The 17,967-nt window shown below is 33.0% G+C and overlaps 2 protein-coding genes across 3 annotated transcripts; one reads left to right on the forward strand and one right to left on the reverse strand.

Annotated features, from left to right (window-relative positions):
- Positions 1–10: 10 nt before the first annotated feature.
- LOC106133854 (choline transporter-like 1) lies at positions 11–15,040 on the reverse strand. 2 transcript variants are annotated; one of them, XM_060945069.1, is made up of 12 exons: positions 14,706–15,040; positions 13,388–13,922; positions 10,945–11,117; positions 8,695–8,754; positions 7,470–7,637; positions 6,650–6,785; positions 6,212–6,359; positions 5,885–6,022; positions 5,439–5,601; positions 2,702–2,923; positions 2,121–2,272; positions 11–867 (listed from the first exon to the last, which is right to left on the reverse strand). In XM_060945069.1, exons 1-12 carry the CDS (start codon positions 14,808–14,810, stop codon positions 864–866), a joined length of 2,004 nt encoding a protein of 667 aa, XP_060801052.1. In that variant the 5' UTR covers positions 14,811–15,040; the 3' UTR covers positions 11–863. The 2 variants fall into 2 exon arrangements, with proteins under 2 accessions (XP_060801052.1, XP_060801051.1); XM_060945068.1 differs by having other exon boundaries at positions 11–2,272.
- Positions 15,041–16,150: 1,110 nt separating this feature from the next.
- On the forward strand, positions 16,151–16,911 carry LOC106132895 (large ribosomal subunit protein mL55). The gene is made up of 2 exons (XM_013332469.2): positions 16,151–16,429; positions 16,707–16,911. The coding sequence occupies exons 1-2, from the start codon at positions 16,235–16,237 to the stop codon at positions 16,851–16,853; spliced, it is 342 nt and encodes a 113-aa protein (XP_013187923.2). The 5' UTR covers positions 16,151–16,234; the 3' UTR covers positions 16,854–16,911.
- Positions 16,912–17,967: the final 1,056 nt, after the last annotated feature.

Below are 17,967 nucleotides of genomic sequence, written 5' to 3' on the forward strand. Positions count from 1 at the left end.
TAATAAAAACTTTATGCAGTTCATCATACAAATATCACTTTTAATCCTACGCATGTTACAATATCAGGCCTTATTGTAATCACGTAAATTAATCAATAAATTAAAATTAAATACAATGAGATTATCGTAGAAAAGACTTGTACTTCAATAAAAATTCTAAAAAAAATATTATTATAACTTACTATCTAATAGAATCTATAAAAATATGAAAATACATGGTGAATGCTTGGACAGTATATGTTAAGCGTAACAATTAAAAAAAAATTGTATATAATTTAATTCAAAACTTCATTACATTTAGACTTAAAATTAAATAATGCTGTATTTGTACAAGCATCTTAAAGCACACATAGTTTTGAGAGATTAAATCTTTTTTAAATATTTTTAATTAGTACGACTTAAAACACGTTTAAATTACGTAAATGCTTTGATTTCTTTGTGTGATGTCTGTAGATAAAAAAATATTACAGTAATTAAAGTTATAAATTTGTTTTTTTTTTTTAGTTTTTATATATATTCATTACATATAATATAAAATGGACATATTGAAAGATGTGCAATGCATTATTAACGTTTTAACGTTAAGTGTTCAAAATGATTTATTTAAAAAAAAATTGTTCTTATAATATAAGAAAAAAGTGAAATAAAACTAAGTTAATAATTAATGCGATCGGTGGTCTTACGACAAAAAGTCTCGTCAAAAATTTCAAAAGTACGAAATTGTCAATATAACATTTTATCATAAAACTGTAATACATTTTGATATCGCCATGTCTAATTTTATTAAATATATGTATGTATACTATGCTTATATCTGAATAAAGAAGATTTTCATTGAGTCGTAGATGAAACAGATTTGAGCATTATCTGAAAGAATGTGTATTGATATTATTAGATTATAGTAATCAAGTCCCAATTTACCGCGGTAGCCTCATGCAAATTGATGATAAAAGATTAAAGACATTGCATGCACATTGACTGTTTACTAAATTTATAATATCTATTAAACTTGAATTACATTTAGTGCTTCAAGTTAAGAATACAATTAATATTTATCCTGATATTTACTTAGTTGTCAAATTATAGCCCATACCTGCGTGAAGGACGAAGAATAGACACCACTCGCAGGCTCACAGTATTGCATTGAAATACTTAAATAAATAAAAAAAATACATAACATATAGCTACTTTATCATACATAAGATATAAAATATCCACCATCAAGAAAGAAGCAACCCACTTACAAAAAAAAGCAAATTCGAAATCACACTGTGAAATTGTCTTATTTTTCTGCGTTTTACAACAATATTCAAAATCTGGACCTACTAAGATTGCTTTTCTAAATTAAAGCTATACTTAAAAAATACAAGGTGTATTTTTTAAAGCCTACGCCCACAACCACGAGAGAATCTACTAAAATCAGACTCGACTAAACTCGACAGTTCTTAAATACATACTAGTAGTAGGGATACTAAGCGCAGCAGAGTTTAAAATAAAGTATAATTTAAAGATTCCAAATTACCATGCCAAATAATAAATTAGTTTTTTAGAACCATGATTTCTTGCATGCGAAACATTATAAAAAATATAAGACGCACATTTAATATCGTTTTGTCGGAGCACTAAGATGCTTACGTATGAAAGAGATACTTGTAAATGCAATTAAGAATTAATAACATTCATAATGCTCTTTACGAGTAGCATCTTACTACACCAACACATCCACCTTATATAATACACATTTTTGAACCTGACCATAAAACAATCATGACAAGTAGATATCTTTATACAGGATGTTAGACTAAAACGTCTTATTAACCAGATTCAACACATAATTAAATAGTGCAAAATCGATTAAAACATTAAAATTTTAGAAACAAAAATAAGCACTCTTCCTTGTACATGTAAGTTGCAAAATGTATGAGTTCCAGTAGTGGCAAAAGGAATGGATAATTTGAAGATCCATCAAAACAAAAAAATTGCTCTGTAATTTTTTGTCTAATAATCTATAATGCGACTGGTTAGTTAGACCTGTTCACCTTAACAACCTGTATTTTTTAAAAACGGCACCACTACATTTGCCTTTAAAGCGTAACAAATTAACAATTTAAATTCAGTACTTCTCTTGTAAGTCCTGTAGTTCCGCAGCACCATCTTGTTCGTCCCGCCTGTGCCCCCCGAGCTCGGCGAGGCGGGAATTCTTCCATTTCCCATCGCTTCCGTTCATATTGCGATCTTCGCATACACACAGGAACAAAGAGTCCACTACCATCTGAAAAGAAAAAAAATGGTTCATGAAATCTCGCTTACCTATACAGCGACCACAAATCAGGTCTATAGAAATGCTATTTTCTACTTAAATGTATAAGGATGAAGGTTCCGCGTCGCTCCGCCGTGCAAAGACTGGCATAACTTTCATCAAAATAGCCAATAGGAATCAATAAATTCAATAAAATCAATAAATTTAATCCGCAAATCCCTAGCGCTATTTGACATTATACATTTGTTTTGCATATAAGTATTGCTCTAGAAGGTCTGAACAAATTTTATTTAAATCGATCGAGCGGTAGTTTTTGTGTTTATTTGTTACAAACAAAAGTAGAAATCTTTTAGAATAGATTTTCAAAACTATTCTTAATCCTATATATCTTTGTGATATTCTGTTACAAATCGGTACAATAAAAAAAAAAACAAAACTTACCTCGTATAAAGACAGGATGCAATGAGCGATGAAGAATGAGAATATGCAAATAACCAGGGTTGGCACCGCGAAGAAATGCAGGTCGGAATTCCGTTTCAGAAGCAACAGTCCTATGATCCCGGTTACTGCGGTCACGATACATTTGCCCAGGAAAAGAATAAAGTCTCCCACGCTGTTTATCGTGGCCACTTGTAAAGCGTTGTTCACTATTGTGCTGAATGCCTGCCAAAAATTATAAATTAATTATTATTATAATATATTATATTACTAGCTGTCCCGGCAAACGTTGTTTTGCCATATTAATAATTTGTAATAAAAAAAAAATGTTAAAACTTAGGGGTATGAAAAATAGATGTTAGCCAATTCTCAGACCTACTGAATATGCATGCAAAATTTGGTTAAAATCGGTAATGCCGTTTCGGAGGAGTACGGAGACAAACATTGTGACACGAGAATTTTATATATAAGAAGAAAGATTAGAGTACGCTTGATTAAAGCGAAATATTCCAGGAAATCCAGCCTAAGCACGCCCCGAAACTACATTTGTAGCGAGTTTTAATCGACAAAGAGTCAAATCAAATTCACAGGCCGCTACAATACCTATAGAAAAAAAACATGTTGTACAAGGTCGATTGACACGAAAAGCAAGCACTTCTAGTAAAAAAAAATAGAAGCCATCTATCCTCATTCTAGCTATTGCAGCTTGGACGATGATTCATTCAGTTCTCTGGACATACAGGTTTCCTTCCTTACTGTGTTTTCCATCTCCTTAACCCATTAACCGCCGCAGTTGTATATATTCAACAAATTCAATTTGTGTCCTTAGCGCCACAGTTGTATATATACAACAAAATTTCTGTTGTTAGTTGTAACGCATCCAGAAAGTAAATTATAAATAATAAATTATGGTATTAAGGTTAAGTTCAAAATAAGACTGTCTTATTCCTTACTACTTCCTTTTATCACTTGAGGTATGAGTAAAATTTCAAATAAAGAAACATGTGAAAGCAATCCGCATCATCAAAAAATTTTGTATGAATGCACTGCCACAGTTGCATAAATCCAACAGCAGTGATGTACCCAATCGATTATCCATATTTCTATACCTCCCATACTTAACGCAAGATATATTGTAAATTAATGAAATATCAATAAAAAAATAATATTTTGTTTACTTAAAACCGAAAAATGTATGTCTACAAACTGCGCTTTAAAGAAAAACAAAGTAAATTTACAAATCGTTCATTTTCGGTTATTACTAAAACAAGCTAAGTGTACAACACTAGCCCATCTCATATTATCTTAACCGACCAACGCCGTAGTTGCATATACTCAACCGCCAGTGACGTCACAAACGAGCAATCTGTGATGATAGTGAGGGTAATTGTACGATAAGTAATAATAGTAGGTTTTTCCATTTTGCCACAAATCAATTTGTATAAAATTAGAGCTGTTTCACTAATGAAATTAATCATTGTCAGTATAAATAAAACTAAAACTTTTTACCAATGTTACCTAAGTAAATTAAATAATTATTAACTTTTATATAAAAAAACAATTTAGTATCAACTAATCGTTACAATACACGTAGAGTCGTAGATATACTTAAAGACAGCTATAATTTTAACTTCCAATAAGATTACTTATCGAAAAGCTGGTACTGGCAATCACTAGCAACTTCACCGTTTCTCCATTAATTAAGCGCCGCAGTTGAATATATACAACCATAGGGATGGGGTAAATCGATATTTAATAGATTTTTATATTATTTTTAGTCTATGGTATAGTATTGTTTATGTATTATTTTGTATCGAAGTATTTTTCACAGGTGATTAATTTAGCATTCAAATCATTATAATGCCTTTAAAATCTTATAATTCAGTCTTTAAAATGTTTAATTTCATATTTAATCTATATAATTATTTATTCTCATATTGTTTTATCGAAATGATGTGTCACAACTCTAAAGTTTTGGCATAAATAATAGTGTTGGCGCTAGGGGCACATTTTATTGCCGTGCATCATGGCGGCTAAAAGGTTAAGAAATGCGGTTAACATTTAAAACTAATATACTCAGAAGACTCGTTGGTGTGGTCGACAAGTGGCATGGCCGCTTTTCTTATCCTTGATACGTGCCCTATCACTTTCGAATCTAAAATCAGACACTCCGAATCCCTCCGAAAATATTACTCCTGCCCCTGTAGCATGGCACGCGGAATGCCTTTTTATCGCGCGAAATCTATCGCTGTTCCGTTTCACATATACATACATAGGTCTACATATAATCACGTCTATATCCCTTGCGGGGTAGACAGAGCCACCAGTCCTGAAAATACTGATTGGCCCCGTTCAGCTGTTTGGCTTACTGATAGAATTGAGATTAATATAAAGTTGTCAGCCCGTCGTCGCCTAAAATAATAATCCCTAGTTTATAAGCCTATCCCTTAGTCGCCTATTTTTCCATGGGAAAGAGATGAAGTGGTCCTATTCTTTGTTATATTGGTGCCAGGTGCCACACGGCACGTTCTGTTTCACGTCACAATAAAAAGCGAAACAGCGATAGTTTTTCGCGCGTTTAAAAACGGCGTCGCGCGTGCTAAACTACGATGGGTGACGGTTTTGTCTTTATCTGTGCCAAATATCAACAAATTCCGTCGGTTTATTTTTTAAGTTTATTCATTCTAAACACATACTTATACATATCTTTTTAAAATATCAGTATGGATGGATCACTTACCCTGGCTGCAGCTTTACAGAAATGGCATCTCTCTATCGTAATGATGGTGTAAGCGTTGTGGTTCAAGTAACGTATGAACTTCTCGAGGCAGTAGAAGCAGCAGATGCCACATTTGAGTCCACATTTCGCACATTCCGATCCTTTTTCAGCGCTGGCTGATAACCTACAATTATAATAACCTTAATATGTACAGTCACCTTGGTTTAAAGTCTCTTATGAATAATAAAGATAAAACACAATAAGGTATTTTTAAAAATTCACGAATAATAATAACTATATGTATAAATTCAAGAAAGGAATATTAGAACGAGGAATAAAATTTCATAAAACATTCGTTATATCTATGTGTCTGTATGGAGTTATGTCACTACAATATAAAAATCGAATATTTTATCCGGAAATAATCTGATTAGAAAAATGCTTAAGATATAAAATGGTATACTCACTTAGCATGTAAATAAGTGAGGATGAGTCGAGGAATTTTAAAAAGCGTGATCAAAAATGATCCCTTTGCAACGGAACCTAAATGATATTTCAGGAGTTTCCCAATTGAGTATAAAACTGGAGAATGCGCATTCGGACCTCTGAAAATAATCCAATATTACAATTAAATTAAATACCACACCTCGAGCACCCAAAAATTTACATACTTAATTGTTACTTTTTTCTTTTATGATAGAATTGAGATTTCAACAAGTTGCTAGCCCCTCGCCTTTTAAATAATTATTATAGATTAGATCATAGGCAAATATTATAAAACCAGCGATAAATACCTGAAATACCAATGTGACACTGCGCCTGCGATGGTCATTTGCTGACAGCCGAGAATGAACTCGCTGCCCCACACCAGGCAAATGAGGCACATCCACCACATGCTTTTAACCCACAGCGGGTCAAACTCGATGTTTTCCAGAGTAAAGTCTGATAGGAAGAAAAAAATATATAAACATACATAACAATACATTATAACAGACATTACAAGATAATGTCATAGTAGTCTTGGTCAAAATATAGGTATAAATTACTTCGAGTACATAGTAAATACATTTCATACTAAAGAGCTACACACTGTAGACAGATTCTGCATATACAAAAACGCTGGTAAGAACTAATATATATATATATATATTGTTTCCGTTAGATTAGCGATAAACGACTATATAAGTGAATAAACCTACAGGAAAAATCTATTAATTTTAATTATTACTCACTCTTCAGGCTTGCGCTCTTGTTGATGCCTTGCGCTTCTATCGCGGCCGTGTCCACGCGGTCCGGCAGGACTGATCCGTTGATGAAGAAATTAGTTCGGTAAGGAATGCCCGGGTAGTTTGCCGTCGCTAGGCACACCTAAAACAAAAGTTAGGAGTAAACATACATTTTTAGATCAAAATGCAAATCCGTGCCGTGCGGTTCCCGGCACCAATACAAAAAAGAATAGAACCACTGCATCTCTTTCCCATGGATGTCGTAAAAGGCGACAAAGGGATAGGCTTACAAACTTGGGATTCTCTTTTAGGCGATGGGCTAGCAACCTGTCACTATTTGAATCTCAATTCTATCATTAAGCCAAATAGCTGAACGTGGCCATTCAGTCTTTTCAAGTCTGTTGGCTCTGTCTACCCCGCAAGAGATATAGACGTGACCATATGTATGTATTCAAATCAAAAATATTTGTATTTGTTTCCAAATGTATAGAATGTTGTGTGATATGATAAGTGTATGATGGGTTAATTAAATTATTATTAGTAAGTAACTGTTAAAATAAAATAGACTAACACCGATCTTCATATTATAAAGAAGTCACTACATGACGACCCTGCCAGGATTCAAACATGACATTTATACGCTGCAGCATATTCTTGTTAGCATGTTAGTTTATTTGGCAAATAAAATTTTTACAAGCATTTTCTGGCAATTATTCAAGTCCGAATTCTGTCAATGAGATAAGACAAATTAATTAAGATACATACTTAAAATTTAAAAAAGCCCTTAGTATATTAACATAAAAGTAAAATTACATTTAAAACTCACCACAACAAACGACCAAAATGTAAAGAACAATACGAGGAAGAAGAATGTAATGATGGGCTGAAGGAAAAGAGCGGGAATGGAGCCGAGGCAGTGGGCAGTCTCTTTGAATAAAGCCGCCAAGAAGGACACACGCGATCGCATCACCCACACTAATATTAGGAGAATCACCTGAAATATAATAAAAAGATTACATCCTCTTCTAGGATATTTTCGATAAAAATATTTTGAAGCTATTTAGTCCTTGCCTCGGCTGTGTCCTCCACGGGTAAGTAGGAGTAGATAACTTAAAGATACCTTACTTACAAATTACTTAAGTTAAAACTGTTGTTTGGGTCACGTTTACACTATACATGCAAGTTTAATCGCGTAGTTTTTCCCTCATCAAAATATTGAAGCAAATGAAGTTTATGTAAATTACTATTAAATTCTCATTACAATTTGTGTAAAAAAATTGAGGTTTACTTCAAGGTCAGACTTAACCTTGAGAAAATCGAAAACCAAAGGCGCATACTATATTTTTCATAGCTCTAATGTTAAAAAGTCAAACTTTTGAATATTAACCAATGTTGGCTTTATATAAATGTACATTTAGTAGGAAGTGAAATATTACAGTCACTTTTTATTTAATATTGGATTAGGCATTTGTCTTCCATCTCACCGGATGGTAAGTAACGATGAAGACGAGGGTGTTACATATTGCCTATCCAAGTGATACCCATATATTCTACTTTTGAATGTTCGCGGATAAGTATTTCTTTGTATTTTTCAAAAACACTTACTAATTAACAAAATAATTAACTTGTCATTAAGCTGATGACAGGGCGAGGCTGCTCTACATAAACTACATGTAAAAAGCCATTATGCACGCACCGTTTAATCATACTGCAGGCTTCTACAGTCCATATCTTTAGTAACTAAATATAAAAATAAATAATCTTGTTACATCTAACATTAATTTATATCCATGAGATAACAGACGTCATAACAAATCAATTTCGCTTTTAGGTAACCATACTTTATTTTAGAATTGTAGTTTTCAACAAAAGATATACTTAATAACTATAACCTTTATTTCAGTACGTAAATAAATGGACTATACTATCACGTATTCTAGAAACTTATTAAAAGAAAATACATAAGCATAACAAAATAGAGTGAATTAAACGCCTAACAAATTATAAAAAAATTAAAACAAATAAATAACTATGACTTTATCAAAACTCACCGTTATAATAGTAGCTATAATGGCATACCATAAAAAGGCCTTTTCATTCTTCAAGGATTCCTGTAAACAAAAGTTTTCATAAATAAAGGTTTCTCGTTGTAATCTAGGTCGCCCTACATAACCCTACCCTTTTCGGTGACCGGTTTACGTAGAGCTATAATAAAATTGGGACAGATTACAGATATCAACAAGCGAAAACACATTTACTGAAAGAAAGGTGGGGTTTGTATGACTTGCAGCACGCTAGCTAGCTCTTAGACTTTGATACGTATATTATACTAGCTTTTTACCGCGGCTCCGCCCAACAAGTACCATATACTCTTTTCCGTACTACAAACTATATGCTTGCGAAGTTTCACGGATATCGGTGCAGCGGTTTAACTGTTAAGAGGTAGGTACTCGTAACAAACCAAACGAACTTTCGTATTTACAATATTAGTAGACGGAAATAATGGATGGATGATGTGTGTTTCCCATGGGGGAAGGCAGACACGCAGTTTAATTATTAATTAATTATTACAAAACATGATTAAAAATTGTCGAAAGAATATCTAAGGTCATATTTACTTTTCAATTCAAGTATAGGAATACTTTCAAAAACGATTTTAAAAAAGATTCGATTCGAATTTTTTGTTGTTTTATTACCCGATTATTCTGCCAAATGTAAACCAACTTTTGTTTTTTTTTTTACTAAGTGATCAGATGGATATTAGGTGGTGCTTTAACTAGCATAAACATACTATTTGATGATAGAAAAATGAAGAACCTCAGGGATCTCTTTAATTATAATTTCTTACGCATTGAGATTGCTTTAATTACAATTTCTGAAGCTATTCATACATTTGGATCAGGCAGTCAACATCTTAAGTGGATTTAATATTTATTAAGATCTGACATAGGTAGGTATATTTACAAAAGCTTATTTGTTAAGTACATGTTTGCAATCAACTAAATACTTTAGGCAGACGAAGTTCTACGACTAACTTTGAATCTATAATCTATAATAGTATTATAAAGCTGAAGAGTTCGTTTGTTTGTTTAAACGCGCTTATCTCAGGAACTACTGGTTCGAATTGAAAAGTTATTTTTGTGTTGAATAGACCATTTATCGAGGAAGGCTTTAGGCTATATAACATCACGCTGCAACTATTAGAAGCGAAGAAATAATGAAAAATGTGAAAGAAACGGGGTAAATTATTCATCCTCGAGGGCTTCAATGATGCCCAATATAACTATTCCACGCGGACGAAGTCGCGGGCACAGCTAGTTATTGATAAAGGCTTTATTTTGTACATTATTATTGTCTTGTAAGAACAGCTCAATACATGAAATCAAGTCCTTGTCACAAACTAACGCGTGTGCTCCATAAAATATTAAAATGTGGACTAGTTTGTCAATATGTGACGATATTTTACAAATTGAAGTACGCGTTGACTCGCTTCTTATTAAATATGTATATTAATAATGGTCTTGCCCTTCTTGATAAACCCCGCTTAAATCATTATTTTTTTTAACCTTGCTGTAAAACCTAGGAAAAGAAAAATACAATTATAAATAAAATTCTACTCATGTGAAGGCTTTACATACGGTTACAGAATAATTAAAAAAATTAAACTTATTACCGTAATACGGCTAGGTATGGCTCAGATTTTTTGGCCAGTGAATAAATAATTTCGTCGGAAGATTAAATTCTTATGCGTCTTTTCCGAATTACAATAATTTTATTTACTTTAAACAATAATACAATTCTTTTCACTTATTAATAGTATGGATGAAGATTAAAAGATGGCCTTCTGAATGTTAACTAAAACTAAATAGGAAGCTTAGAATTTTAGCGAGTACTATTAAATTAAAAATTCCGTCCTTTACATTTCCTTTTTTAATTAAAATAAAATCCGGCCTCGCGCTTAAACCTAATTAATGATGTCCTCCTTTGATATCGCTCCTAGAGTAGCTTATCTTCTTTTTTGGCTACAGAAAAAAGTTACCAGGAATATTATCGATAGGTATAAGTATAACTATAAACTATAACACACTACTAAGCAAGTGCTTAGTAGTGTGTTTAGCTGTTTTGTGATGCTACAATGAACTCAATTCTATTCTATCATTAAGCCAAACAGCTGAACTTGGCCTTACAGTCTTTTCAAGACTGTTGGCTCTGTCTACCCCGCAAGGGATATAGACGTGATGATATGTATGTATGTGTACAATGAAATTAGTTGAACAAGAATAAATCATAAAAAAACTCACATCCAAAAATGCAACTTGGTCCGCGAAACTCTTTTGTTTATGCTTCAGCTCATAATACGTGTACCAGAGTAACGCCGTGCCCGCGACACTCGCTATGGACACTATTATCATAAATATCCAGGATACCAACGTAGCCAAGAGGTGGAGGATTGATACCATGAGAAGCGAGCATACTGGAACAAACAATGTTTATTTGAATATTGTACTTGGTCTGTACAAATCTTTGGGTTTTGAGTCCCGGTTGCTCAAACCGGAGAGGAGCCGGAAATTGCCTACGATCAAAACCCAAATGTCGCATGAATTAAGGTGTGTGCCGTGTGGTTACCGGCACCGTTAAAAAAAGAATAGGACTACTCCATCTTTTTTCCATGGATGTCGTAAAAGGCGATTAAGGGTTGGGCTTATAAACTTGGGATTCTATCATCAAGCCAAAAAGTTGAATGTGGCCTGTCAGTCCCTTCAAGTCTGTTGGCTCTGTCTACCCCTTAAGGGATATAGAAGTGATTATATGTATGTATGTATATGTACACGTAATCATAAAGTTATTTTGCTTTTGAAGGATTGATTTGAAATATAGTCGGTGTCATGGCGTTAGTAATTATTAAGCAGTAGTTTGTATTAGTCACTACTATTAGCGCTAATTAGTATCTTCATGGAAGTCGAATAGGCGTGTTATACAGCTTGTAGGCATGTTAATGAATAGTTACTACAACATTATTCATTTAGACAAATTAATTTGTATAGGTTTTTGGTGGGTTGGGATTCTTTACAAAGGACGCACCGCGGGCTGCTTTCCACAGGAACGCCAGGATTCTAAGTATTTTTTGGATCTACTGTTTTCCTTATCTGCATTCGTGACATTTTTGCAAAGCGGCTCCGATTCCGCCTAATCTCAGCAATCGTTAGGTAAACAATCGGAATTGGATTCTACAAGAGTTGGTATCATCATAACAAGAAAGTTTATAGATTTTTTTTTCTATTAGTAGGTAGGTACCTATCTATATGTTTTTATTATACCATTATATTCATGGCACGTTACGATTATGCCGTGTCACGGTATTGTTACTATGCTGGTAGCTACAGCGTACCTACTTCGCATAGTACCTGGATGAGACATCGTCGTATTCTTGCAGTGGTATAGCAGTTGTCTCAGAGCTACAAAGTCTCGTGTTCAATCCGCGGTCAAACCAAGGTCTTTTTTATTGAGCTTTTTTTTTAAATATAGATTAGATAAATGACATGAATCTGTAAATGTAAAAGATGGTGCTGATAGATTTTCATATCAACATCTTGCAGTGAATAAAAAAATATCTACCAATTAAGTGAAATGTATTATTATTATTAAACATGACAGCACTATTTTATTGCTTGCTTGTACATGATTCAACGTCGACTCTATTTGTAAGCAATTACATTATTAAAAATGTAAAATCGATAAAAGCCTGAAGATATGAAATAGAACATAATGTAGGTAGGTACTAGTCTAGATCTAATTATTATGTAGGTACCTGCTGTGAATCATTCAACTGATCTAGTAGCATTACATCATAGGACGCATGACCCCACGCGATGTTCACTTTTATTGTTAGCTACGAGGAAGGCCTTGTCCATAATGTTACATTCTTAATAAATTTCCGTAAATCTATACTAATGTCATAAACCTGAAGAGTTTGTTTGTTTGAACGCGCTTATCTCAGGAACAACTGGTTCGAATTAAAAAAATATTTTTTTGTTGAATAGACCATTTATCAAGGAAGGCTTCAGGCATCTAGTCTGCTGATGTACAGACAGGTAAAATAACCTGACTCCGCCTTCCCCCATGGTTTTAGTTTGCATAAATATTGGATTATGTTCCTTTGTTGTTGACTGTACATTCAGACTTCATTGAACTCTTTTCACTAGTTAAACAGCGAAAGTCACAAATGGTGATAGTATGGACTCTGACAAAGTACCTAGAAGAAATACACCAAGAATTTCTCTAGACAGTAACTAGAACTAAGTGTAATCTGTCTCAAGGCAGAACTTTTATATGAGCATTTGAAGTGTCACTTACATACAACCGCCAAAGGATAGCCATATCTATTGGGTAATCAGAAAATAAATTAGGAATAATTGCAAACTTATATTTTCTCTTTTCAATTGCTTTGTATTGAATTTAAATAGAGAGGAGGGAGTTGACTGATTCTTACTTTGTCCTACCAAGGGATAGAGTCATATAATAAATAGATGACTTTAATCTGGATAACACTATCTCTCATCTTTGTTCTAGTTGCACTGTCTACCATAGTACCGAGGGACTACAGCAATTAGAAAAAAAACATTAAGAAGTATATCCATAAATAAAACTGAAAAATATAATCTGTTTGCCAACTGATTATTACACCTTAATCTGCACTTTGACACTGATGCAATGTTAAAAATAAAACCATGACATAATACTCACTGAATGCTATGATAACACATATTATCATTTCCTTCCATGAAGAGTAAAGATCTGATAGCATTTGTTCAATTGTGTCCCAACTATTTAGAAGGTCATAAAAGTCTTTAACAACCCGTTCTGCTACATCCTTGGCTGATTTTGGAAAACATCTATTCAAAAGTGGAAATGAGTCATATACCGGCAGTGTTGGGCATGGGCCAATGTAATGGTGCAGGTCTTTAGTAGAAGTCACATTATTAGGGTTGATGTCATATCTACAAAGATTTGACCCAGTTTCTCTATAAAAGTTCTGGATGTCTGCAAGAGATTCTAACTTTCGATTAGGACATTCTTTTACACAAATCTTTAAGGAACTCCTTAATTCCTTCACATCCATGAAGAACAAAAACTTCTTATCAACTGTGTTAATGCCTGCTAATGGGAATTTAATCAACTTCTGGTTACTTTTTACTCCACAAGTATTGCCGAAAGAATCAAATCCATTTATAAGCCTCTGAGGGTTACCATACACAAAGGATATTGCAGCAACAATTATCTAAAAAAAAACATATAATTTATGTTAAATTAATAACCATAAGGGAAAAGTAAGAAATTTAACTATTAAAATTATAAATTGTAGTAATCTATAGCCACATTGTTATGACTGTATAACAAGTGGTTTTCTAGTGAAATCAAGCTACTTATCTCTTCCTGGATGTAGATAAATATTTTAGAGGATAAAAAAATAACAGCATGAGGGTAACAAAAAAAACGGATATTATGAGAAACAATGAAAATAAAAATCATCAGACAATTTAAGAGCAAAATTTATAAGTCTTATTGTATTTTCATATTAAAAAAGTACAAGTTAAATATTCATAACATTGGATTAAAAAAGTACAATGATATGTATATTTGTGGAAATTGAATACATTTCAATATGAGTACAGGAAAAGTGAAGTTTTAGTTGTTTTGTTAATACAGTTCCACGTAAAATACCATTTATCAAACACAGTACATGAACACTTTCCCATATTGCTCCCATATCTAATAACCTTGGGCGATTTTGGACCTTATAGCCATTGATGATCACAGTGTTGATCATCAATGGCTATAAGGTCCTCATCTAATACCTTATCAACATTTCCCTTATTGATCTGATTCTATCTTCTTATTTTTAAATAATAAATCAAATCTAAAAATCTTCTTGATTATAATACATAAAAGGCGAATTGAAATTGAAATAATGAATAAAAATATTATTGTGCTTGGCATTATAGAGAATTGAAATATAGAGTCTAGTTTCACACAAATACTTGCTGATGGCAGCAATACTTACCATTAGGATCCAAAATACTATATAAATTATAAGCCACAGAACATCTGTGCAACCTTTTCTTGGTGTTTCATTTTGAGGGGCGATTTCACTTTGAGTACACCCCATAGTCACAAAACTTTTCAAAACACAACAAAAGTAGAAAAATCTAAACCAACTTTACACAATATCAACACAACAATACGAAAATACGATATAAAAAGCCAAGCTTGGCGCTCCCTTCTACAGTTTCAACGTTTTTGTTTATTTGTTGCGTTGCGGCGTGGGTTGTCTCTTTTTTTTGTTTTGTTGTTGATTTGTGAGCTCGTTCGACTTGGTTCGACCGACTCGAATCGAGTAGAGTCGATCTCAGTGCTGCCAACTGTCTTCGATAACAAGGCACTAAACTAAATAAAACTTAGTATGCAGAACCCTAAAATTGATCCTATTTATTTTGATGGTTCGGCTCGACCTCCACCAAAGGGAAGATCTTCCGCAAGACTATGTGTTATGCCTGGGGATCCGCGGCTCCGTCGATGTTAAGTCAGAGGTTGAATTTATGCTATGTTTGTGCGATTTAGATTCTTCGCTGCTATTCGCTGAGCGCGATGATTGTTGTTGTTGTTGCGACAAGGTGTGTGACATAAGTGATGTCGCCTCATTCCTATATCCTAACGTTCTCGAAAATGTCCTAACAATTTTGTTAAAATTTGAACTATAGGTTTGTACCAACGCAATGGCTCACTCCTGACTCACTAGGACTTTGAACGACTCACTAGGATAGGATACAAATAGCACTTTCAAGCTACAACTGAAGCACAGATTGCACAGAAACATTAAGACATTAGACCTGCAGTCTTGGGAGGAGTATGTGGAGTATTTATCAACTATCAATCATTGCGAACCCTCGCTCCCGCTGTTCAAACGGGGGTAATAATCGGTTTACCGAGAAAACTAATTTTACCACCATTATTAATATTGAACAATTGGGTAGGTAACTACAAAAAAACAAGAAATATTTTTACTGGCCAAAAAATCTCGAGTTTATTTTTTTGCTCACCTTCATAATTCTGTATTTTAAGCTAAACTTTGCACACTGACGTGCTCAAAAAGCTATATTTAGCGCCGATAGTATTAAGTGATTAACACTGGTTCAAAGTCAACAACAAAATATTAACAAAGCTTGTTTGATTTTTTTTATTGACTTTGACTTGACGTGACGTTTGTTTTGTTTACTAGTTTCATAGGCTAGGTTTCTTTGCTGACTGGCTGTACCTGTTATTTCGGTTCGAAACTTATATTTAATACAACCCTGAGATCTTATTCAGATCTCAAGTGCCCTTGTTGTGTTCTTTAATCTCATATTCTGCTTAAAAACATCCGTGGCAGCTTAGCTGCCTTCTCTAGCCAAGATTTCACTACCTACTTCATTAATAAAAATATTAATGTCAACGAATTCGACAAATGTCATTTCGTCAAAATAATGATAATAATTTTTTAGTTCATTTTCAGTGTTTTCGCTTTAGCAAGTTTTTCGTAATTTAAATACAAAAATGAATGTACAAAAGTTACATAAATTATCAATTTCTATCGTTAATTATTATAGTCACCGATATTTGAATAATAATGTTGCATCTGTTACGAAAATTCACAGAGATATATACACCAGGCCTTATCCAACAAAAGTGGTTTTAGCCGACGGTTCTTCTATCAACATTAGATACCATGAACCTAGGAAGATTATCAAGGTATATCGTTATGTTAATTTGGACTGAAATAATTCCAGAACAAAAAATGTTAAGAAATCACTAGTTCCAAATGAGTTATTTAGGCCATTGAAATGTTATAGGACAGCACAAATTATTATTTGTTTTATTCATTTGTTATTTATTTTATTTATTTATTATTATTAAACTTAGATATTTTTACATTACATACATTTAACTGCTACAGTGTAACAAAAACCATAATATGTAGGTTTGAACGTACACTGGTTATTTGAATCACTATTATATATTTTTGCAGTTACCACTTGATTTATCACAACTATCTGACGAAGAAAGAAAATCAAGACTAGAGAAAAGAAAGCCAAAGAAAAAAGTTAAAATTATTGATGATATTGAAGATAATTTTAATGCAAAGAAATATTTGAAATATCTGAAGAAAAAATGATTTTCCTTTACTGTACCTTGTTTAGTTTATTATATACTATGACATTAGTTTAATATTATTGTAGTTGTTTTCTTTTCAACCCTGCTTGTGAGCATTTCAATCATCATTCTTTATAAGTACCTTTGTTAAACCCCCTAAGGATTTGTATCTTTCAATTCCCAAAATGAATGTTTTAAGAGCATGTGTAAGTAATATGAGTATTATTTAGATTGAAAGAAAAACCCTAGATAGGATGAATGCCCTATCTAGTTATCAAGTAAGGGATAACAACATGTATGTATGTGTAAACTTTGGAAATTACTAGATCAATTTTGAATGAAAAGTTCATAAATATATATTCACATATAACTGGCAGAAAGACAAATTATACCTAATATTATCATTAGTTTATTACACAAGGGATTTGAGGTTTTTTATTATTAGGCTTACAAGTCTTGTGTATTATACGAGGGTTCTGTCTACCCAGTAAAGAAAAAACACGAACTTAATTATATAATGTGATACCGTGCGAGGTAATGAGGTTCGTATTAAAACGTACATTATGTAAAGACATTATGAGATTTGTATGGACTGTTGATCACATATTGGGATCAATTTTCTTTGAGTAGGTACATTGTAGATGAAAAAAAAAACAAACGTCAATGTCAAAAATTTTTATCATTATCAGTTTGTCAAAGTTTCAAAGCAAAGTTTGTTACGTACTATCTAGTGCTGCCATTTAAGGGCTTTGGGCGCTAGATCTAGCGCTTCTTTTATGTGTTTGGTGCGCTTTAAAGAATTATAGCGCCTAGCGTATAATCTGGCGCTTTTTTCATTTACGTCATGACATATTAAAAAACTCTATGGCTCCATCAGCATCAGTTATTTTTAAGCCAAATAGAGTGCTTCAACTTTTTAATATTAGAAAAGTGGGTGAATACCGATGACACGGTAAAATTCTAGGCTGAAGTTCAGCAGTCGAAATATGCATTCGAAGTTGCCACAAAAATAATGAGCTTAAGGAATACATTCAAATTAAAAACCATTAATGCTATTATTATAATTCGTACAGGACTAACTGTCGCAGACCGCAATTGTTCGAATTATGAAATTACAGCCGATGTCTTGCGAATAA

The sequence above is a fragment of the Amyelois transitella genome, chromosome 7 (genome assembly GCF_032362555.1).
Source record: "Amyelois transitella isolate CPQ chromosome 7, ilAmyTran1.1, whole genome shotgun sequence".
Classification (NCBI taxonomy): domain Eukaryota; kingdom Metazoa; phylum Arthropoda; class Insecta; order Lepidoptera; family Pyralidae; genus Amyelois; species Amyelois transitella.